The 24,205-nt window shown below is 39.4% G+C and overlaps 1 protein-coding gene across 5 annotated transcripts in view; it reads left to right on the forward strand.

Annotated features, from left to right (window-relative positions):
* fmnl3 (formin-like 3) overlaps positions 1 to 24,205 on the forward strand; it is a 46,757-nt gene that overhangs the window by 1,970 nt on the left and 20,582 nt on the right. For 4 of the 5 annotated variants that reach the window (XM_042490982.1, XM_042490985.1, XM_042490984.1 and 1 more), the window contains exons 2-6: positions 18,751 to 18,834; positions 18,984 to 19,064; positions 20,337 to 20,413; positions 23,221 to 23,304; positions 23,762 to 23,902. In XM_042490982.1, the coding sequence (XP_042346916.1) occupies positions 18,751 to 18,834; positions 18,984 to 19,064; positions 20,337 to 20,413; positions 23,221 to 23,304; positions 23,762 to 23,902 (467 nt within the window). The remainder of the gene's footprint in view (positions 1 to 18,750; positions 18,835 to 18,983; positions 19,065 to 20,336; positions 20,414 to 23,220; positions 23,305 to 23,761; positions 23,903 to 24,205) is intronic. The other variant, XM_042490987.1, reaches the window with a different exon arrangement.

A 24,205-nucleotide genomic window follows, 5' to 3' on the forward strand; every position in this document is an offset into this window, starting at 1 on the left:
CCACAAGTATAAATTAACCCCAAACCCCCACTAAGCCTTTATGAATTGAAGAAATTTAGCTAAACCTTTACAAGTTGCAGCATTAAAGGTTCATTGTGTAGAATTTAGGGCAGAAAATGGTATATAATATTCATGACTATGTTTTTGTTTTTATGTAATCGAAAATAAAAATTGGCGTGTTTTCATTACCTAAGAATGAGCAGTTTATATCTTCATAAAGGAATGGTCATTTTTATTGATCTATAAAGAGAACAGGATACAGAGTTGGAGAATGGGCCCTTTTGATTCCTATGTAAGTTTCTCAGTGGGGCATGAGGCCAAAAAATTTTGACTTCCTGGGTATTGAATTACTTGGATCTTCTGCATCATGTGGCCCATAGAGCAAGTGCACCACAATTTTTTTCATTTTGGCTTATTTTCACCACCCTTGCAGTTCCAGTTAAGACCTCTGCTAACTTTAATGGGGATAATGTGGATTCAATTGTGCTGCTTTTCCACCTCCCAAAACGTTATCGTACTGAATGGATAAAAACCCAATGGAAAAAAAAAAACCCTAAATCCTGCACACTGAACATTTAAACTGATGTACAGGAATGCATCACTAATTATAATCTAGTGAATACTTCTTCCACCACTGGTCAAGTGACTGTAATCCTATGTTAAGAGGATATTTCTTTTATCAAGGACTTTTCAAGTTGTCTTTTTAGGACCAAACGGTTACTAAAAATAACTTAAGTGTCCGGCTGAATAAGTTTGTCCTGCAGTCAGTTATCTCCAGGCGTAGAAAATATCTATAATCTATAACTCCACTGCAGCTGAAACCATTTCCTGATTAGACAGATAATTAATCAGCCTTGATCATTTATTTGTCATTTAAGTCATATTTTAAGCACACATACCAAACATTCTTTGGTCCCAGCTCCTGCATTGTGAGGATGTGCTGCTTTTCTTTGCCTTATGTGATAGTGTTCTGAATATTTTAGGGTTTTGGACTGTTGGTTAGACGAAACAAGTCATCCTGGGCTTTAAAAACTTGTGATTGATTTTTTTTCCGCTATAGTTTGACTTTTTATGGACCAGTTTATGATTAGAGTAAAGAAAGATGAATCAGTAATGAGAAGGATTGTTAGCTGCTGATCTTTCACCATAGATTTTTGATCAAGTTGTATTCGGACACTTTTGTGATGGTGCAAATTACAGAGAAACCTATAGCTGTTCCCAATCTGGAGGTCTGGGGTTTCAAGATAAATCTGAGCGGTTCCCAAATCTGTCACAGAAAACTGTTAAGTTCTCTTATTTTTCTCAAAATGTAGCTTTCTCCTTTCAGATAACAAAGTTCTCTGAAAGTTTATACAAGCAGGTGCATCAAATCAAAAATTCTTACTTGCTGCTCACTTTTCCCAGCGAAAGGTCTGAGAAATAAATTAAATTAAAAGAAGTAATCAGCAGTGTGCTCTTTTTTTGTGACATATTTTACTATTTCAACTCTTGTGAACCTCTAAAAGGTCCTTTAAAGGAATGGTTCCCAGAGTACGATCAGAAGAATGACAGCAGTCCCAAATGTGGATTATTCATTTTCTCATTTTAAGGGGTGACAAGCATTTATGGAAACAGTCTTTTATGATTTGCTTTGGACAGAAATGTTATTTTGAGGGTTTATTTGTTGAAATAGTTGCATCAGGATGCCACATTGGCCTTTTCATTGGGACCCTTGGGTAACCCTTCAAAAGATCTACTTTCTGTTATTTTCATCTGAGTAGCATTTAATTCATGCAGATTCTTCACAGAACTTGTATTCACGTTGCATATTCCTCTCTCCACCCCTGCTGTGCTCCACGCATATCTAAACAGAAAACAGAAAGCTCAATAACATCAACCTGTTGCTCCGCTACAGCGTGAGTAATCCAGCACCGCAGAGACAAGAGAGGCACAAAATGCATATTTAAAGGCTTTTATCATAGAGACTGCACTACCTGTTTATCTTTTTTGTTAAACAATGGCATGAAGGTTTCTCTCAAGTGCTTATTTCAACATAACCACACCCGGCCTTGATTTTCAGCTGTTTAAGACCTTAATTACAGCATCAAGCAGCAAAGAGCTGCTCTTCACGGTGCAGATGGTCTCATTCCTGAACACTTTGTGTGCCCTCCATGTTTCTGGAATAAAGCCATTATTTGCTTGCCAGAGTTATCAGCAGCAACAGTGCAAAGCCGTCGTATGAAGAGACGAGCACAGCGAGAAGCCATTCAAGGCCTGCTTGTTGACTGCTGTGCTAAGCCTCAGCTATTATGACAATTATACACTGTATTACAGTGTAAGCGCTATGACAGTCGCGTCTCTCTCACGCTGATGACACATTTTAAATAAAGTTTTTCCATGTGATTTGTAGTCATCACATTTCCCCAAAAGAAAAAAAACATACATCCTGCCTGGAGACTGGAGCATTTGTTAGACTGCTCTGAAACACTAAGTCGATCCCTGTTATTATGCTCAGCCGTGCAGAGCAGATGATTTCTATGCAAGAGGCAGTAGACTCAACATTTCAGTTGTGTTTTTGACTGGGAACATTTTTCAAGCTCTCTAACCCCACCCCACCCTACCCCATAGTAGCTCCAGATTTCCTTTACTTTGTGGGAAAGAACAACATGCTTGTATATTTTAGTGTTCTTATCAGACAATGGTCTCCTCTCTGCCCTGCTGGCCCCTTGTTGCGAGATAAAGGTACATCAAAAGCTTCTGTCTTCGTGGTCGGTGCTCTTCAGGAAGGCAAGGCCATTGATCTGTTATCTCGCAGTGTATCATGACACTAAAAATAGTCTGAGAGACTTCACTTGGCTTTTCAAAATTGAGCACATTTCTTTCTGTGTTTGTTAGCAGGGACGTAATTGGCTTCGTCGAAGCCTCAGAAATAACACACTTTCCATAAATGGATATTTTGAAACGGGTAATTTCCCATCCTCTGGACCTCTGTGTTTCCTGCTGTATGATGGCATGCGGGTGTGAATACATGTGTCTGCATCTGCGTGGGGGGACTGCCCTCTCCTCTCAGACGAAGCCCACAGACGTCCCCTCGGACTGACAGCAGCCCGTAATGATGTCATGGGTGCAGCAGCCTTTGCCAGTGCAGTAATATCCCCGGGCTAATGACTTAAACAGCACCGCTCTACTGTAGACGGTGGAGGGGCGCAGAGGAGGGGCGAGACCCCTGAGCTATAGCTTCACGTGTTCTGCAAATAAAACGCCTGAGTCAATTCTAACAGGCAGCATGTGCTAAAGACATCGTCTCCTTCTCATCTCTTTTGTCCAGCATCCTCAGAAACAGCCCCAGCTCTGTCTTTTGTGGCTGGAAACAGCTGCCTGGCATTTTTCCTTTCTTCGTTTTAAAGGGGAAATTACATTGTAGCCAACGGTCGTTGTGGTTGGTACGCTTTACAATGAGAACTGTGTTCCTGCAGGCTGCTGCTGGTGCAGAACATGCCATTAGTTCAGCCAGTGATACAGATCTACCTAGACCTCACAGATGTACAATGAGGAGGTCATATCTATAAAGTTATACCTCAGTCATCGGTACAGGGTTCCCACGGTCATGGAAAACCTGGAAAAGTAATGTAATTTCCCATTTTCCAGGCCTGGAAAAGTCATGGAATTTGTAAAAATCATTAAATGTTTTGGAGAAGTAATGGGGCTTTTTTTTGTAATGAAATTAATTGTTGCAGTATTTCTTGTGGACCCAGTTGTGCAGAAGTTATGTGATCAGATTTCAGCTGTTGGGTTGGATCAAACCTTGACAATGAGTTCTCTAAAACAAACTAACAAAAAATAAAAAAAATCAGGGTTATCCTGATAGCAGGAGAAGGGTGGATTCAGAAATATAATGCATTAAAACTTTTTAAAATTGGTCAGATATGCTTACATCCGTTTATATTTGCACTCAATTTGTTTGGCTTTTACCATGATTAAGTTGATAAAGAAGACATAAGGCTACTGATTAAGTGTTTCAGTACAGTAAACTAAAAAAAAGAGATGAAAAGGAGGTAGAAAATGAAAACATATGTGATGGTACAAGTCAAGGTAAGAAAAAAATTTTATGGGTCCTTGAAAAGTCATTGAAAAGTTTTGAAATTTTGTCTGTGAAAATGTGTGGGAACCCTGGTAGCATTCTGTTGATAGTTTTGGCATTTTCTCTCCTTACTAGCTCTTACTTATCCGCTGCTTTTTCCAAATGGAAGTGGAACCTCTCATTCAATCACCCACTCAATGTTTCCTACCTTCCTATTCCCCGAATTCACTCTCACTGTAGGTCCTGCAAAATAATCTTCTCCTTATGACTTTGTCCTTATGAAAACGATGTGAGATGAGTGAGTGGCGTTTTCAAAGGTGCATGCCTGGCCCTGGATCCTCTTTCAAAGTGCCCGAGCACCAGTCCACCGCTGGATTCCTGTGGTCTAGTCTCGGCTGAGGCCACAGGAGAACTCAGAAAGGGAAAATTCCCTTTGAACTGGCGGTCTGCCACTGTTCTCGGTTGTAATGACTTTACCAACATTTTTTAACAGCGCACACGTATTTAAGAGCTATAACAGGGAGCAGCATGGGATTATTTTCACCACTTGATTGCGCTGGAAACCATCCTAACCGATTTGTCTGAGTCTGCTCAACTCCCATCATCTTTTACACTATGACATCAAGTTGCATCACGCAATGTGCCGCTCAGCAGTTCTCTTGAGATTTGACCATTAAGTTGTAGCAACTGTTGGGAAAACTACAGATTAAAAGTCAGTGGTAGTAAAATCAGACGTGCTGACAATGTGAATGCAGCGCCCTGTGTGACATCACTGTTTCTTGATGGCTGAAGTCTAAAGAAAGCTGCAGTGTCTGATAGACGCCACTCAAGTGGAACTAATGGAGTCAAGCTGTGCGATGTGTTTATTGGACATAAAACCTAAATCATTTTCATTTGTTTAATGGCGGCCGCAGTTTATTTATGTGCTTTGTATGTCTACCACTCCCTTTCTCACATGCATCATCTTTTCTAAAAGGAGAAAATGTGCTTGTTACGTTACTTAAGTTGGAAGAGTGTGTACATCTGGCTCAGCCACCCACCACTGTGGCCCAGGAAGAGGGGGATTATGGGAGTTTGGTGCATGCAGTTAACTTGGTTTTAGAGCAGCAGAGCAGGCAGGGGGGGTTCGGCACAAGGTTGTCCACCTGGCTCTCTCCACCCTCGGGCTACAATTCCCCAATCTGGAGCAGGCTTTATGGGGAGTTTAAGTGCTTCCCCACCTCTCTGCTTGCTGCTATTTTGGAAAGCAAAGGTCAAGTTAAAGACCACGGGTGAGCAGATGTGACAGATCAACATATTAGCATTTTGGGAAATACATTTGATTGTTTTCTTGCAGACATGAGAAGATCAGTGCCACATTGGTTTCATTTGCACTGGGAAGTCAAAATGTACTATTTCCATTCAAGAATTTTTACTGGTTCGTCCCCTGCAGTAGAATTTCTGACTCAGGAAGTAGGGATGCATGATACTGGATTTTTGCTGATATCCGCTATGCTGATATTTTTTACTGATTGAGATTGCTGATGCTGATGTATGCACATATTATTTTTTCACCCAATTGCAAAGAACATCAAGTCTCTCCTGTAGCGGAATTAACATATTACACCTACTCTTGTCGTGATGGCCCACTAGTACAGCCATAAAACACAACGCTTTTCAAAATTTATACATTCTCTGGGCAAAACAATAAAATTGCTTTGACTTAGGTTACATGTAAAACATTCCATATTCTTTTGTAATGTGACAAACTGCAAAACTTCAAAAACTACTTCAATAAGCCTGGATGATGCTCTCCTAAAGACAATCCTGACAATGGCCAAAACCAGGGCAAAATTGACCTATTTCAACAAATTTAAGTCGCATTATTAATGTGTCATCTTATCAGCCTGTCATATAAATGTTCATTTCGGGACAATATCTCTTTTAAAGCCTTATTAAGCATACAAACATGAGAGTGGCATTGATCTAATATGTGTGTATTTCCAAAACTACCATCTATTGCATTTAAAATAATTTTTATTATCATAAATAATATTTTTTCCATAAATGTTAACTTTTTTTAGTGAGTTGCTGTCCTGTTTTTTCGGCTAATGTGCAAAGTGCCACACATTTCAGTGACACATTAAGCACGATTTGGTTATTGAAAATTGTACGATTTCAAATGACTCTTTCGCAATAGTTTTTTGGGCCATTAATCAACCTTATTAAATTGTGTTCAGTTTCTACAGTCTTCTGAGAAATTAGTCGTTAGAAACATTCCTAGCTTATAGATACTTTTTAGGGACTTTTTCAATTCTCAAACCAAGTAAGACATAAACTGTTTAATCATGTCATGGAAGTGTGAATATATCTGGATTTATTCATCTCTGCAAAGAACCTGAATGTGTTTTCTGTTTACATGCATATATAAATGTTTTTTGGTGCGTGCATTTGTGCGTGACAGTGGGGGTTTGCATCATGCTCCTCTAATGCAGCTGTACCGAGGCTGTAGGTTGGAGAAGTGGTTTCCTCTTCAACACAATGGGGACTCTGTCAGTCAGTGTTGTTTTAGAAAGGGGGCCTCATCCCCTGGTGCTCTTTGTGCCGCTACTCTCTTTTTACGCAGACGCTCAGAAGAACGGCTGTAAGCCCATTTAAAGTGCCAGTTACCTCCTACACACTAGTGGCATGATGTAATTGTTTCTCAGGCCTTCCTTAAATCACATACAGTAGTCTGTTTTTATTTTATCGTTTCTCAAGACTTACGGTAACGCTTCAGTTGAATGAAGTCATATTGAGAAACAAAGGGGAACTTTTTAAGACGCATGATGGTGTGATTCAGTATTTCTCATGTGAACTCTACGCGCCTTGGCTGTCATTTGGTTTTGGTTTTTATTCCTCTTTATTTTATTATCACCGTTTCCTCTTCCCTCCAACACAAACCTTCACCAAGAAGATAAATTCTGGGAAGATTTATTTGACTCAAACTCTTATTTTTACACAGCTCAGGCTCAGATTTGTTGCCCTTTCTCTTTGGGCGACCTTCATCTTTTTAACTGGGCAGTGTGTCAAACAGTCTGCCCGGCGTGAGTTATTAAGGCATTCATGTACCTGCATTCCTGACATTCCCTGTGTGTATCATCTGTTGGCTGGGGCTTCCCTGGGCCCTGCTCGGACGCACAGAGGAGAACAAACAGGATGTTCGCCACACAGGAATGAACGAGTGCCTCTGATTCTTGACCGATTTATTTATAACTCAGTCCTAAAAACGCTTACATCCTTGTTTGCATTCACATTTCCTTGATACAGAAAATTTGAAATAACAAATAAATATCGTTGTCAGGTGGGACTGCTGGAATAGCTTTATCCCACTGTAGTTTTGGAACATTAAAACGTCATAGATAAGCTCACGTAAACAAGTGCGCATTTTAAGTTAGCTCACATCTGAAGCTCTAGGAACATCTGGCTTCAAAAGGACATTTTCGTCTTTATCTTTTTGTTCGACTTAAAGAACCCTGTGATGATAACGGTCTCTTGCTTGAATCCAGCTATCGCCGCCGTCGATCACGGCTATGTCACTGGGTAAATAAACTGAAATAAACAGCACATGGGTTGTAGGAGGCAGTTCTTGATTTATCAACCTAAAACCAACTTCCTGTTGCTTCGACTGGCTGTGGAATGCCCATTTGGTCCCGAGTTGCAAAGAAGAAACTTTAGGGAAAGTTATTTCTCTCAACAGAGTGACTCAGAGGTCACACAGTAGAAGATGTGAGTTCATGGGAGAAGAGAGGAGGCTTCAGAGTGGATTCAGACAGGAGCAGGAGAAGGAAAGGCTGCGGACTCGCAGGAGGGCAGAGAGGGTAAAGAGTCAGAAAACCTCACTGCACAGCTGCAAACTGTGTTCCTTAAACTCCCAATTTAATGGGGATTTAACACTTGATGATGTGAGCTGTAACGCCACTTAGGGAAAGTTTCAGCCTTGAGGACAGTGTTGAGTTTTGACCATTTGTGTTCTATTGCTTAAGAATTAAGTATTCACAGAAAATGAATCAACAACAACAATTGTAATCATTGATGAATCACTCATCTGCATCATTTATTTATCATCATTTATTAATGCCCCAAAAGCACTGGTTGAAGCCTCCCAAATACAAAGATAAGCTGCCTTGCTGTGTTTTGTTTCTTGTAAATGTAATATCTTTGAGTTTAGACTCTTTGGCTGATAAAACCTGAAGAAGTCACCTTGGACTGTGAGAAACTATGCTGGGTACTTTTCACTATTTTCAGCCTGGTCTCATGATAATATGTGGGCACCAAATGAGTTAAAATTATGTGCTTGGTTGAATTTCCGAAACTTGACCAAGTGTTTTTTTTTGTTTGTTCTCTCGAAACGTACTGTAACTCAACATTAACCACATTGTTATTGTTGCCATGACTTAATTTTAACACATTTGCCCACTACTGCGTAATATATTATTAGGAGGTTATTTCCATTTAACATACTTCTATGCTGCATTTGGGCTTTGTTGCTAAAACAGTAAAGTAATCATATATGTGACAGAAAATATAGAAATGATTCTGATCATTGATGAGTCATTTGTCATTATCAGTTATTGTCATTTCTAGTCCAGCAAAAAAAGCCCCAGATTCACTGGTTTCAGCCTTTTAAACATGAGGATTAGCTAATACTCTCTGTTTTGTTTAACTGTAAACTGTAAAATCCAAGCATTTAGACTCTTGGAGGGATAAAACTAGCAATCTAAAGATGTCACATTGGACTCTTAGAAACTATGCGGGGCCATTTTCACTATTTTCTGACATTTATAGATTAAAGGATTCAAAGGTTACTTAGACAAAACTTGCAATTTGAAGATGTCACCTTGAACTTTGGGATTAGTGATTTAAAATGTCAAGTCTTCTGACATTTTGTTGACTTAATGTTTCACTTTTTAATTGGGAACAAATATCAACAGATGTAATAATAACTAAAATACCACATTTTTCCCGCCCTAATTTATAGCTTCCTACGTACCACATGAAACCAAAACTTTATGTTGTTTTAACATTAAGTTATAGAGTTTATGTGCATTATGTGTGTACATCACTCTTGTACTTATTTTAACCCTGAAAAAGTTCTTTTTTGTAAACCTAACAAAGCACTTAAACCAAATCATACTTTAAGTGTCGCTGAAATGTGTGGCACTTTACCCGAAAAAAACCGACAGCAGCTCACTAAATAAAATGGAAAAAATATCATTTTTAGACAAAATTAGTCACATAATTGTTAAAATGTCTTTCAGCCACGTGGCCTCTGAGACACAGGAGGGCATGACAACTTGCTGGTATTTTATGACCTGAGATGAGCCTTAGCTGCATTAACTAAGTAGAGTTTAAGTTGCATATTACAAATGTCAATTGTGTCTGGATCAGTTGTGTTACATTGTTTTTACTTGCTACCTGCTTTAAGATTTTACATGTCAAGAATGTGTTTTTGGCCGCTGACTCTTCACTTGCATGTAAATAAGGTGTGCCTCAACCTGTTATGCTAATATCTTCATAAACAAGGTCTTAACTGAGTCTGTTTGCTTTGTAAATGAAGACCAGCATCCAGAGGAGAGGACAGGGAGGAGCACTGAGCCTCATGAAAACTTCACTTCTCCGCCTGTTAGAAAAACATGTTGTCCTCTCTGCTTTCTGTCCCCCCCACATTCAGTGTCTGTCATTAGTAGCGTCTGCTTTGTTGGCCTCTTGGTCCTCCAGCATCTTTGTGCAGGGACTCATGCTTTGTTGTGATTGCGTGGTTCGGGTTACCAAAAGAGTGATAGCGTGATCAGATGTCTTCTTAGAGAAAGGGTGGGCAGTGTTTTCTCACACTCTGCTCTGTCGCTTTCAATTTGTCAAGGCTTACCTGGGAGCTGGAAAACACCTACAATTCATTCAAACACACAAAAACACAGTGTAGGAGTGGATGTGCAAAAAGACACGCACGCTCACAGTACAGCTATGGAAGAAAGCTGACAAAACTCAGGGCAGTTTTTGATTTCCTGAAGAGTTCAGGAAATCCCTGCAGCCCCGTGACGACAGCCTCTCATCCTGTCTCCTCTCATTGTGTCTCATTACCCAGGAAGAGGAGAAATCCAAACAATAGCACTGACAGTGACATTCATTAGTGAAAAACTGGTGTAATAGTGTGATTCACACGTTACTATGAATGATGTCATTTAATAAGGTCATCTGGTCTGTTTAGCCCCACCTTATGTAGTCATCAGTGTATGACGTGTACAGTACAACAGACAGATGCCCAGACGTTGGTTCTGTTTTTGTCCTTCCTGTCCATCATTGCGTATGCGAGGGTGTACACAGTTATCTATTTCTCCTCTGTTCTTTTTTGCTGGGGGACACATTTATCTTGAGCTAAATCCAGACGTCTCTGGCATTAGAACTATTGCATCGCGTCCTTTTCTCATTGTGAGGGCCCGAAATATGCTTAAAGAAAATACAGTCATGCCAGGCCCCATATTCATAGTGTTTTCTTTGCCTCCTTGTTGGCTCTGCTTCCTGACAGGGATCAGTGGTCTGGCTTTTTCCAACCTCTTCAGACAGTTCCCTTCATTAAAGAGCTACTGGTCTTATCTTCCCCCTCATTGGCTGTCCCAGTATTTTCCTTTCTTACTGGATAACTGAAGTCTATTCAGAAATGTGTTGCTTTTTCATACATAGCTGAGATGCTTTGAAACAATATGCCAGTGATTTTATTTGGATTAAGAAAAACAGAGCCAGACCAGAATTTTTCTCTGATATTATTAACGGTAACAATAACAGTCTGTTTACCACTTTGTAGTTCTTTAAAAAGGAAAATTCAGACCAGATATCTGAGAGTTATCCTGGACCCAGAGTTATTTGCAGTCAAAGGCAAATTTACAACGTCAGCCTTTTGTTCGCATATAGCAAGAGTCACATAATTAATGTTCAAACAGGATCTGAAAAAGCTGATCCATGCTTTCACTGTTGTATCTTCGCAGGGTTCCCATGGTCATGAAAAACCTAGAATCAATCACATTTTGGAACACATTTTGCAATGTAGCACAAATTTATTTTGTAAAGGCTGCTGACGTACTATAGCTCTAATATGCGTTGATGTGTGACAACGTTTACAAGCAAGTCTGTTTCTTCTTTTTTTTCCACTGAATTTTTTTTCTCCCTTGATGTATTCCAGCCAACTGAAATAACTGTTATGGGTCCTTGTAAAGTCATGGAAAAGTTTTTAAATTTTGTCCATGAAAATGTGTGGGAACCTTGATATTAGCATTCAGCTGCTAGAGCTGTAACAAAACAAAACGTATTACATTAACTCTCAACTCTATCAAGTGGCACTGGTATTATTTATAGCCATTTAGACATATGCACTGCAAGGTACTGACCCAAATAACCCTGTATTCTAGCACTGAAAACTGGTGATGCCACTAGTATAAAATTTTTTAGATGAGAGAGTATTGAGAAAAATATCCTGATATTAAAGATCTGGGTTTTGGAGGCTTTTCTGACTTTCCAAGTCAGAACGCCGACTTCAGGGGGCGTTCCAGTTGAAATTTCTCACATGGAAGTTGGAAATTCCAATTTCTCTGTTCATTATAAATATGAATATATAGATTTTCAGCATTAACTGTTGTTTTCCAGTATTGATCTTTGTTGTTTATCTTGCTCTGGTTGTTAATTTGTGAAGCACCTTGAATGTCCCTTCTATAAAAAATGTGCCATACATAAATAACTGAATTATCTTTCCTTATTTTGAATGTGTGTATTAAGCTGAGTGCATCGTTGTGTGCAGCTGTGAGTGTTGATTATGTCGGCTTACAGTTTAGTCCCTTCTTCCTAGACCCCACCCTGATGAGCAGACGCTCAAGAAAAGAGGACTGTCTGGGCCTCAAAGTCTGGACTGCCACAGGCTCTGTCCAGTATAGCCACCCACTCGTTTCCCTCTGAGCTGATGACAACTATGTCTGGCCTGTGTAAACCAATCGAAGTAGATAAAAAAACACAGGCTCTGCGTTTCCAACCCCACTGATAGAAAACAAAAGACAGAATCATACTGAATGCATCTGCTTTGTACTTCAGGCTGAAATAGGATGTTTCAGCCTGATTTAGATTTACATGATAGGGTAAAGTACAACACCTTTTTTTAAATTGTGTCTTGCATACAACTATACCACCACAAATTCATATAAGCCAGATCCAGAGTGCTGCACATTAGGACTGCACTGGATGAGGAAAATATGCGATAACATTGTTGAATATTGCACTCACAGTATTACGTGCAATAAACAGATAGAGTGTGCTCAGTTCTGCCTTTATGCTGCTGCTAAAATTTAACAAAAATTGACCGTTAAATTAAAAAATTATGAAAGGATATTCATTCCAAATTAACCATTGATTTGAACACAAAAGGATACAAATAAAATTGGGATGACAGTTACATCTTAAAGGGTGTTTTCTACTGATGCTCTTTTTCAACTAAATCAGAAAATCCCTTAGTGCAATATTGCAGTCTTCTGTGCAAGCTGACATCACGATCATGAAAAAACAATATATATTGTGCAGCCTTGCTATGCATACATTTTCAAGAAGAAAATCTATTCCAATTTCTTTCACAATCATCATCTTTGTCAGATCTTCACTGATAAAAAGATGTTTCATATAATACAGAGCAAATGCTGGTCAAGTACTCCATTTTGCCTTCTTTTCCAGGCTTTTGTGACAAAGTAAACAAACGTAAACCATCCCAATGAAACAACCATTTCAGCCTTTAATCATCATTTGCAAATGAATATTTAAGAAAAAAAACTTGTGTCATCGGGCCTGCTAGCAACCCCAAGGAACACCTTTGCTAATGCTGTGACCTACGCAAAAACAAACAGCAGGCAGGGCTCTGAACTAAAGAGTAATGTAGTCTGGTGTATAGCAGTGTTGTATCTTATCCTGGCTGAAAGTGTGAAGCTGTGAAAAACATCAGGGGGGAAACATCCTGTCACTCTTTTCCATTTGTCTCTCTAGGTCATAGTCATGAGTTCAACTCGGGGCTGATTGTAAATCAGCTCAGATTAGGAAGCTGTCCCGTTTAGGACAGATGGAGTTGCCCTGTTGACTCTGATGTCTGAGGTGACTGTGGTCACTGCAGCATCCCCCCTCGGTCGTGGGGGTCTTGAGCGTGACTTGAGCTCTCTGCTGGATCCCTGATGACTCTCCATGCCTCCTTAACAGGCAACCTGACCCCACTCAACTACTTTAACTGTTGAGGCTTTACAACCTCCGTCTTCCTTTGTCAACAGCTCAGATGTCTTTCTGTTTTAGAGGTTATGCCCTCTGTGTTGGCTGGTGTTTCTCCTGTGCTTTATTGTCCTCTTCTTTTCAGGGCTGCACAATGAATCAAAATATTATCAAAACTGCAACATGGCATAGTGCAATTACCAAGTTGCTGGAGATGGAATTTTTTGAGAAACATACCATAATAAATGAAGCATTTTGGTGCTACAGATCATAACACTGCAGAAACAGACCCCAGCAAAAATCACAGCATCATTTTTATTGATTTATTTATTTGAGAAAATGAAATGTAAATATGACCTTTGCCACTGAAATTGTGATTACTACTACTACTACTACTAATAATAATACATCATACTTAAATTGTGCTTTTCAAAGATTCCTCAAAGAGGCTTTACATAGAGTTATATATAACAAATCAATAAATTGTTTAATAAGGGTAATAAAATGAAGTGAAAGATTCTAAGAAAATATATGCTAAATAAATGCAATAAGATGGTTATTTTTTGCATATAGTGCAGCCCTTCTTTTTACCTCTTAATGCTTGTCCCACTTTGTTTTTGCATAACATTTTGTCGTCTCTAAATGAAATACCTGTTATTTATCCCAGGGCTGCTACTATTGTCACAATATGTTACACTGTAAATCTTATTTTTTGAGTATAATTTTGTCCTCTTCTTGTTTTGTTCAAATGTATTCAATTTACAATGACAGTGAAAAGAGAAAAACAAACAAAAAATGCGCATTAGAACCTAAACCAAAAATGTTTGGTATTTTTTAAACAATTAATCACTTAATCTAATTTAACATTGGTTTATTTTCAGTCAGTTGACTATTAGATCTTATTTCCTCGATAATATCTTTTGTCACTGCCTTTATTTACTTATTTTCTGTAACTGTGATTTGTGTGCAACATCTCGTCATAAAAAACAAAAACGATTGATGGTGTTTTTGTTCTTAAACTGGATTAACTTAATTTAATACTGTGGAGTATTTCATTCTGTGTTTGGTAACTCTGCCTCCTGCTCAGGCTCACAATGGGGGCCCTAATGATCGGAGAGATAGTGGTGATAATAGAACCAGTTCATCTGGTTGTGCAGTGTCCTGGTGTTGTGTTTTAGCCGGATTTTGCTCTACACAGCACCAGGGGGCATACGCTGACCCTGCCCACCAGCCATTGTTAGCGATTTTCTATGAGGGGAAAAAAATAGCTCAAATGTCAAAGGATGGGAATGGCACAGCACCAAATCAAAACAAAGCGCCACATTGAATCTTTTGTCAGGCCAGTCTCAGGTCAAACAAGAAAGGCCTCGCTGGAGGAGAGAGTCTGTGGGCAACATGGCAACATAACAGGCAACAAACAGGCAACAAACATTTTTGGCATTTCTGTAGTATTTCACCCCTAAAATGAAACGTTTAATCCCAAACTTAAAGTGCAGCTGTTCCCTCTCCCCCATAAAACTACTTCTTTTTAGCGTCTTATAAACACAGGAAGTGCGAGATTGTATCGCTGTGGGAGAAAGTGGAATTAAATTAGCTAAATTGGGTTACTTGGCTCAAATTACCCAAATCTAGTCAGAAAGGAAACATTCTCTCTGCCTTTTTCCTTGTCGCAGGCGACACCTCTCCTCTGTCTCCTACTTTTTATGCCTATTTTGTAACATTTGTGGCTCCACACACATCTGCTCACAGTCCCACCTGTATTTGTTTACATTACCTGAGGCTCTAACTGACAAAGAGCAGATCCACATCAAACATCAGTCTTCTGTGTGTGTTCATGGCTCATAATGGCAGGGAACACTTACTGATAGTTTACCATAATTCTACACTTTTCTGCCCTTCTAATTTTTTTTTTTTTTTTAACTGAAATTTTTTTCAAATCCAATAACAGTTGCCAGATTTTGACTATTTTTTTCTCTATTAAAACAGATTAACATCTGTGTGTGTCTGCTCTGCATGTTTTCCAGTAATTGAGTATTAAATTACTTCAAAAGAGGAGTTTTCTTGCCCCAAAGCTCTCCTTTATGCACGACTGATCAAGGAAACGAAATGAGCCAGGCTTTGGGCCTAGACAGATGCTGGAGTAGATTGTTTTTTTATTTACCACTCAGGTGTTTACATAGAAATGAAAGCCTATGGAGCATTATCTGCAGAGAATTAAAGAGATCCACTTTGAGCAATCAGTACTTATCGGCCATTAATTCATTATGAATATGGCTAAGGGTAAATCCACTTAAACGTAAGTGGACTCATGTCCAACTTCTTTGTTCCATAGACAGTAAACCAGGGCTGCGACAAATGATTGGTTTTCTTAGCAATTAATCTGCCTATTATTTTCTCAATTTATTGCTGGTTGTTGTGTCGATTTAATGTCCAAAAACAATACAAAGTGTCAACGTTTCCCAGAGCTTAAGGTGATATCTTTAAATGTCTTATTTTTTCCAACCAACAGTCTGAACCCTATTAATATTCAGTTTTTACAGTGACGCAGTGCAGAAGTGTAAGTCATTCACTTGAGGCAAAAAAAATGAGAATATTATCTTGGAATTTGGGAAAAGTTTTGTTTGAAAAAAGTATCTCTTTTGGTCTGAATTAACATTATAATTATCTCATTAATAAAGGAAAATAGTGCAGAATTTCTTTTTCTCAAGTGAATACATAATGCTTCTATAAGATTTAATACAAAAATTAACATTTTGACATCAGTGAATTTGAAAAGCTGGGACCACCAAATATTTGACATTGTGACTTGAAGAACAACTGAAACCATTCATCCATCACTGTCATTTAATTTTTGGCTTTTAACTAATTGTTTAAGCTCTACAGTAAACTCTAATGATTTTGTTATTCATAGATTGCACTCATTTATTCAATAATTATTCAATTAAGCCTTAATGTAGGGCTAGGCAGTATGGAGAAATTCAATTGTGCTTCAATATCGATAGCACAATCATATTTCTGGGTTGACTATTGGTGCTTTCACAAAATGTTTACACAAAGAGATTTTTATTAAATAATCATCAGTAATGTGAAAATAATAACAAAGTGGGTGAAGGCAATAACAGAACCGCTAGAACAGTCTGGTAAGTTCAGGAAATGACATCACTTTACTGTAGTGCAGCCTTTAAAAATAGGAAAAAACAATACTTCAGATATCCAAAATCTAAAACGATATCTAGTCTTACATTATAGTATCAATATAATATTGATACATTTCCAGGCCCTACAATGATTCAGTGAAAGCGCTTTGAGACAGATAATTTAGTAGAGACAGACACAGATGGGAGATACTCCTCTTCACTTCCTGGTACGACTTTCCTAAAGCCTGTGTTGTAGGTGAAATTTCTCCCAGGAGAGACGGAGGAGGAGAGAGCAGCTTGGGGGTCAGACAAGAGAGAAATTTACTACTATAAACAGAACACATTCCTCCTGTAATTCTGGACATCTGGTATGCATGTTGCTTCTCTCTTCTCTCCTGCGTGGGATTTATAAAGCAGGTTATGTCAAAGGCCCCAACATCTCAGCTCTGCTTCCCACTACAGTTAAAGCTTTGTTAGGCGTTGAAATTTTGCATTTTTTAAGGCTTTTCTGTGGCATCCATCTGCAGTTTAAAGGTACAGTTCACTCCAAAATCAGAAATACATGTTTAGCTGTACTATGACAGTTTGTCAGCAGCAAGTGGGCACCATACTGTTTCCTGTATTCTAAAAATGGAGGCGCAGCGCTGATCAAATTTGAACCGAGATTCTGTTATTGTGTTGCCTACCATATTGTTTTCAGACAAACAATTTGCATTGCATCACCCACCAGCGGGAGCGTTTATTGGTCTAGTGCGGCGCGGTGCATTCTGGTAGCTGTAGGTTTTATACCTCTTAAGCAAAAGCAACCAGTTTCAAAAATATTTGTGTCTGCATAGACAGCCTGGTTTTATGAAAAGACCATTTTCACTTACTTCTTTAATGTTTACATTTCACGTTGTCTCAAGCACAAGCCCAAGCCCCACTTCTGTCTGCATGGTGATACAGTGTGCAGATGTAGTTCAGTAACAAAAAAACAAGGTCTTATGATTTTTGGAAAGACGCATTGCTGATGAGTTTTAAAAATTCACTTTTGTGGAGCTATGATCACCACAAGCCGTCTAGTTCCATTATATTCTCGAGAAGACAGATGTCTCTATGGTCAGTATCTCCAACACTTGGCAGCTCACACCATAACAATCTAGACTAATAATTACCAACACAGAAAAGAGTAAAAATGAATATTTTTGTCATAGGGGTGAACTGTTCCTTTAAGGTTGCTGCAAAGTGTGGTTACAGAAAGATACTATTGAATGTGAAATTATAAGTCCACTGTCAAGAAATACGGAAGTATCGTTTATATTTACCTTAGTATTCGTTAGACAACATGATTCATGATTTGCTGAGAGAATGGACAATGTGATGTGGTCCTGATGTGGAAAACTTATTTTAAACTACTCACGTGTGATGTTCCACCCATACCAGTGGCTGACTGGTTGTCATGGGAACACGTATATGTAATTTTCCATTATTCATGCACTCCTCCAGTGGGGACAATGCCAGTGTGAGCGTCATGTCTGGCATGGGATGGGTTAACAGGGTTTTGGGCTTTAGACGGGAGGCTGAGTTATAACTGCAGGTTAAAAGTCAAGCTGACAGGCCGTTTGTGGCCAGTGGATACGAGTGTAAAATGAGGGTTCCCAGTGCAAACAATCCTCACGTCTCTTCAAAAAGAAACGCTGAGGTGATCAGTTTCAGGAGCTGGCAAACTCCCTCATATTGTTTTGCTTCCTCATTTTTAAGATTTCCGTGTCAACTCCTGTTTACAAGCTCTTGGCTCCACAAGGAAGTTATTCGTCAAAAGCTTGTGTCATATGGTGGTTTTTTTTTGGGTTTTTTTTAACGGTTGTCAAGAGGACATAAAATGCTTAAGTGGGTTGGTCTCTGAACACAAATTAGAGCATTTAGAGTTTAATTTGACTCTCAGTAAACTGGCTGCCTCAGGATGTCTTGTGTGGCGTTCAAGTGTTTTTATGGGGGGATCAGATGACAGGTCTGGTAATAGGCTCGTGCTTTGGTGGTGGTTTGTTGTGGTTTAAAGCAAAGTGTTGCCTGAACGATACTGAGACTCGAGAGTGCAGCAGGAGATCCGTATCATCTCCTGCTGCAGGATGCTGAGAGTCAACACAGGAAGTGAGGTCATGGTGTAAGTCCCTAAAAATTTTGGCGGTGCTCTCCTGTGGGCGCCAGAGGTCTGTAAAGCCCCAGTCACGACACACACTTAGTCACCGCTGCTCTAAATTGTCCAATACACAGAAAAAGAGGAAATATGTAGTTGAACATTAAGCTAATGGTCACATTTTCTATTTTCAGAATTCTATGAACCTGCCTCCAGACAAAGCCCGGCTCCTCCGACAGTACGACAATGAGAAGAAGTGGGACCTGATTTGCGACCAGGTGCATTCATGAGCTCTTAATCATAATCAAACAAACAAGCATTCAAATGTACAGTACAAACAGCTCCCGTCATCACTGACTCCTTCAGCACAAACACAGTGACATAAGCAAAGTGCACATTACAATGCTTCCTCTGTTTGTGTCCTCAGGAGAGATTTCAGGTGAAGAATCCGCCGCACACCTACATCCAGAAGCTACGAGGATACTTAGACCCCGGAGTCACACGAAAGGTGGGAGAGTACAAATTAACTCTCACATAAAGTTTCCACTTAAAGGGGATCTCCACTGATTTTACACACCAGACAGGTGTTGGAGAGTTCTACTGAATGTTTCAGAAAAGTTTTATAAAAACCCCCGTGGTTCCAGAGGGCACTGTGTGACATCATGTATCACTTGAGTTTGGTGGGACTGAAAACAAGTTTGAAAATGGGGAAAAAAAAAAAAAAGGTGTGGAGTTTGGAAGGAGTGGGCTCATCAGACCTCTGTGGCCTGCTAATCATCTCTGCTTGAGAGCAGTGGCTCAAGCAGTATTCATTTTGTCAACAAAAATTTTGATGATAAGTATTCATTTCTGCAGGGGTTTTTTAAGCAAGCTTGCTGTGCTCCATTAACATATTATTAAATCCAGTGGACTACAGCAAAGATCTACTCTGTCTACAATTATTTATGATTCCCTCATAAACAGATGTTAACTCATTCAGAGAACATTTAACTTGATTTGATATTAATAAAAGCTCCATGTAAATTGAGTAAATGTGGTGTTTTCCAAATGATGCCCTGCTCGGCTGCCCTAACGACAATTTCAACTTTACTGAGTAAAACATGACGCCAAATTTAGCAGAAGACCTCCGTAATATCAGTAATACAAAGTAGTAATGAAAATAACTTTATACATTTATTTTTATATGATATAAAAGAAGTAGAGTACATCTCTAATAACACATCCTTAGCCCTGATGAGAGAACACATAGTTCACAGTATGCTTACTTCAGATTGGAATTTTTATAGCCAGGAAACATATCCTTCAGCAAAATCCGTAACAGCATAATGAAAGTCTCTGAGAAAATTACAACCTAAACAATGACAAAAATAAACTAAAATTAAAACTCAGTTCTACTGACTAAAGCTTGACTTAAACAAAGCAAAAGACTAAAATGTGACTTTAAATTAACCACAATTTTCAGAAAAAAAATTGAATCAAATATTTTTGTCAGAACACTGGGCTTAAGTCTGCATTAGCTGCTATTAGAATAACCAATCCAATTTCCAAATGTGTGGAATTAAAATGATATCTTTGTTATGCTGCATCTCTTAATACATTTTTAAATTTTTGTTTTATTTAACTCCATTTTGAGTTAAAGGTAAATCCGTGGGGTTTTCTGTTTTTCTGTGTTTTTTTTCTTTTTTTTGGGTTTTTTTTAACCTGTAAACTTTCACTGCTGATAGTTCTTGCCCAACAATATTTCGGCTGCAAAACTTTGTTCTTTCATTCTGTGTTTCAGAAGTTTCGCAGGCGGGTACAGGAATCTACAAAAGTCTTGAGGGAGCTGGAGATCTCACTGAGGACAAACCACATTGGGTAATCAATACATATCTTTACCATCTCTCTGGTGAATCACACAGATCTATTTGATGGTGCACGAAGCTTAAGGAAACCGCATTATGGCTGGTAAAGAATAGTCCTTTATGTGCTCTTGCTGCTGCTGCAGGGACTCAGAGCTCTTTCTGGTGCCCAGATATCCCCCATTGTTCTAACTTGCCAAGCTCTGCAGCTCCACTTCATAGAGCTGGTCCTCATAATGCCCAGATGGTTGCCATTGTGCTGCCTCGTACACTCCCCCAATGTTGAGCAGGAAGCTTTGTTGTGTGTGCCAGAGGGACAGGAAGCCTGCCTGGCTGACCAGTGCTGCTGAACCCAGTGAAAAGCACACACACACACATACATACACACACACACACACACACACACACACACACACACACACATACACACATACACACATACACACAATACTTTTATGTTTACACATTTCTCACATCTTAAAGCAACAATCCTTTTCTATTGTTTTGTCATATTTTGCCATTTGGTATTTACACTTCACTACACACCCGCTGTGTATGTGGATGTTATGTCAAGCCTTTCTTTATCTTCAGTGTTGCAGACTTGATCCTTGACTTTATAATCTGATGTCATACAGATATTTTGGCATAAAAAATGCGCTGCAGTGACTTGCCCCTGAATTCTCAAAGCAAAAGAAGCCTGTAAAAAGGCTTTGATTTCCCGCAGCAGTCACTGAGCTCCAAGAATAACTCATATTCTACTAGGTCTCATCAATAAAGGTCTCTTTCAATGTGTTTCCCAGAACACAGGCAAAGAAAAAAGAAAGCTATTTTCAGAAGACCTTTGTGGATAGGATTAAGTGTAGCAGATGCTGGTTTATTGTGTGTGTCTGAATCCTGGGCCGATGTGTTATTCCAGAAATTGCCAAGAAAATCTGAAATAGCAACCAGTTGGAGAGAAGTGGAAGGAGAGAGGAAGGAGTGAGGGGTCAGGGGCAAGGAGGGAGGGCGGTGGTAGACAGGAAACTGATGATGAAGCCCGCCTCCTTGTCCACCCCTCCTCTTCTTTCCTCCTGCACCCAATCTTACTGCTTTGTTTGCTCTCCTCCGTTCTTCTCCTCACCTCTCTTCCCTTTCCCTCCCTCACTCCCTCTCTGCTACTTTGAGGCTCTTGATTGCTTTCCTGCCTGACTCGCCATTGGCTGCCTCACAGTCTGTCATCATAACCAGCACTCCAAGACTATTTTAAGAACCTTTTACCCCAATCCTGCACCCCCACCTCTGGAGTTCCCTGAAGAATTGGAAAGGAGGTGAAGGGGGTCTGTGTGAGGGAGGCAGACTAAATACTGGTGACTGTCAGGGGTTCGACCTGAGCCCAGCTCCTTCAGCCATATGCCCTCCACATTCTTTCTCTCATCGCAATGGGAATTCCTTTGTTTGGAGTGGTTTCTCTCTCCAAAAAAGTGGAGTTAAATGTGGAGGAAATCTGAAGCCTTGCTCTGGTTTACTTTCCATCACATTCCTGCCAAGTTCCTTTAGTCAGGGAGAGGAGACCAGCCCCCCCTCAGAGCTGCCTTAAAGGATGAGTCTGGTTTATTACAACTTGGTTCATATTTTTGTTATCTTTTCTGTCAGTTATGAAAACATTATCCTCAAAAAGTTGTTGCTGAGATATTGAAACATGCTGTTATAAACAAGCTGAAAATTTAGCTAGATACAAAAAAAATACTTTTTTTTAAAACCAAAAGTGGATTTAACCCAAAGGTCTGTAATACTCCCTCACTGCATGAGAATATTGTGTGCACTCATAACTATGACAAGTTGAACCAGTTTATAGATAAACAGACCGTTCGGATAATAAGGATGACCTCGTTGAATTTTCCTAATCATTTTTGTTTAAGCTGGAGGTTTGTTTAAAAACCTGTGTTATCGTCTGACTGCTTGTGTTTTTCGCATTATGTGACGTCTTTTGGCGATGTCACCGCTTTCTCAAGTCTTAACAATTAATTTGATCAGCACGAAATGTTTCTTTTTTTCATATTTCATTGTCATTAAGTATATTTAGTCATTATTGTCAATATCACCAATTGTAATACAGTAGAACAAGAAAAAATGAAAGATTGAAACATTAATAAAGATGTGTTCTTAGTACAGACAAGTAGGGCTGCAACTAATGATTAATTTCATCATTGATTAATAGATCTCTACAACATCAAACAACAGTGAAAAAATGCCTCAATTATAATATTCTAGAGCACAATGTGACATCATAACATGTCATATTTTGTTCAGCCAACAGTCCAAAACCCTAAATTTTTTTATTTACTCTATTGTAAAATGAAGAAATGCAGTTAATCGTCAGATTTGAGAGTCTAGAACCATCAAATGTTTGGCATTTTATCTAAAAAAAAAAAAGACTGTTAACAGTTAATCAGTTAGTTATTAGTTAGCTATTTGCATTTGTCTATACTTGGGCTTCAATATCTTGTAATCACTTTTAAAGAAAGTCTCTCAATATAAATAAAGTAAATATTTGTCCTTTTTATCCACTAAATCATGAGTCATTCCACCTTATATGACAAATAAATGTTAATAGTCATTGCAAGATGCAAGCAAGATGTGAGCTGCAATAAACCAGATTGATCTATTAAGTAAAACAAATCCTATAAGAGGGCTTTTGTGAAACTAGTTGAATCTTCATTTTCTCTCTGTCTCTCTATGTCACTCTCTCCTCTTGGTTAAAATAGAGTCCTACAGGATAAAAGGATGAGGGTGTGTTCTTGATTTGGTGCCCTCTTAACCCCTCTGTGTTCTCATGCGTCACAGGTGGGTCAGGGAGTTCCTCAACGATGAGAACAGAGGTCTCGACGTCCTGGTGGAGTACCTCTCCTTCGCCCAGTGTGCTGTCATGTGAGTACTTTTAAACAAGTACACATTATACACGCACACATCTTTCCTGACTGTAGCCAAAAAGCCTTTCCTGAGGAGCTCGGTTGGGCAGTGGATTCAGCTGCTGGGTTAACACGTCGTGTCCTGTGCGGGGCCTGTAATAAGCCGCTCGTGCATCTAAAAATGTGCTCTTGGCAAATCGCACTCTTTGGATGTGTTTGTATGCCTTTTTGCATACTTGGCAGACTGAATGTGTTTCTGGATAGATGCTATGTGGTGAAGCGCTGAGCTATACATTGCCTGAATGGGAAAGAACCTCTGTGCTGAGCTTTTATCATGCAGCTTGACGACAGTTCTTGTGATAACCCCTGGCTCTCTACCAAGCTGCCTCGCTGACCTAACCTCCCCCGTACCCCTCCTCTACACCCCTTGTGCGTCCATGTTGGCTTGTCTGTCTGTCTATCTGTATGTGGCCCAGGTTGGATTTTGAGGGGCTGGAGAATGGGGAGGATGGTTTCTTGGACAAGGCTAAATCTTGGAGCAGGTCCATAGAGGATCTGCACCACACCCAACCCTTCTGCAACACACTGGTGCGCTCTGCCCGCCAGTCTGTCCTCCGGTACGTATTGCTAAGCTTCCCTGCTGGTACCTATCCCTGTTAGTGCCTCGCTCTGCTAACCTCGAATGCTACAAACATGTATTAGCATGCAAGTCTCTTATTTGTTTCAGGACGATGCCTGAATGAGTTATTATAGGTTTGCTGACCTCTTTCTTGACCTTAAGGCTCTGAACAAAGTTAGATGACAAGCTGCATCAGAGATAAATACTAAAAATCTTTGACCTTTTTGTGCTATGAGTCTTTGTTAATGCCCCCCCTCATCTGTCCAGATGTGCATCTGCAGCGTCTTCAGATGAGAGCCAG

This window comes from Plectropomus leopardus, chromosome 8 (genome assembly GCF_008729295.1).
Source record: "Plectropomus leopardus isolate mb chromosome 8, YSFRI_Pleo_2.0, whole genome shotgun sequence".
Classification (NCBI taxonomy): domain Eukaryota; kingdom Metazoa; phylum Chordata; class Actinopteri; order Perciformes; family Serranidae; genus Plectropomus; species Plectropomus leopardus.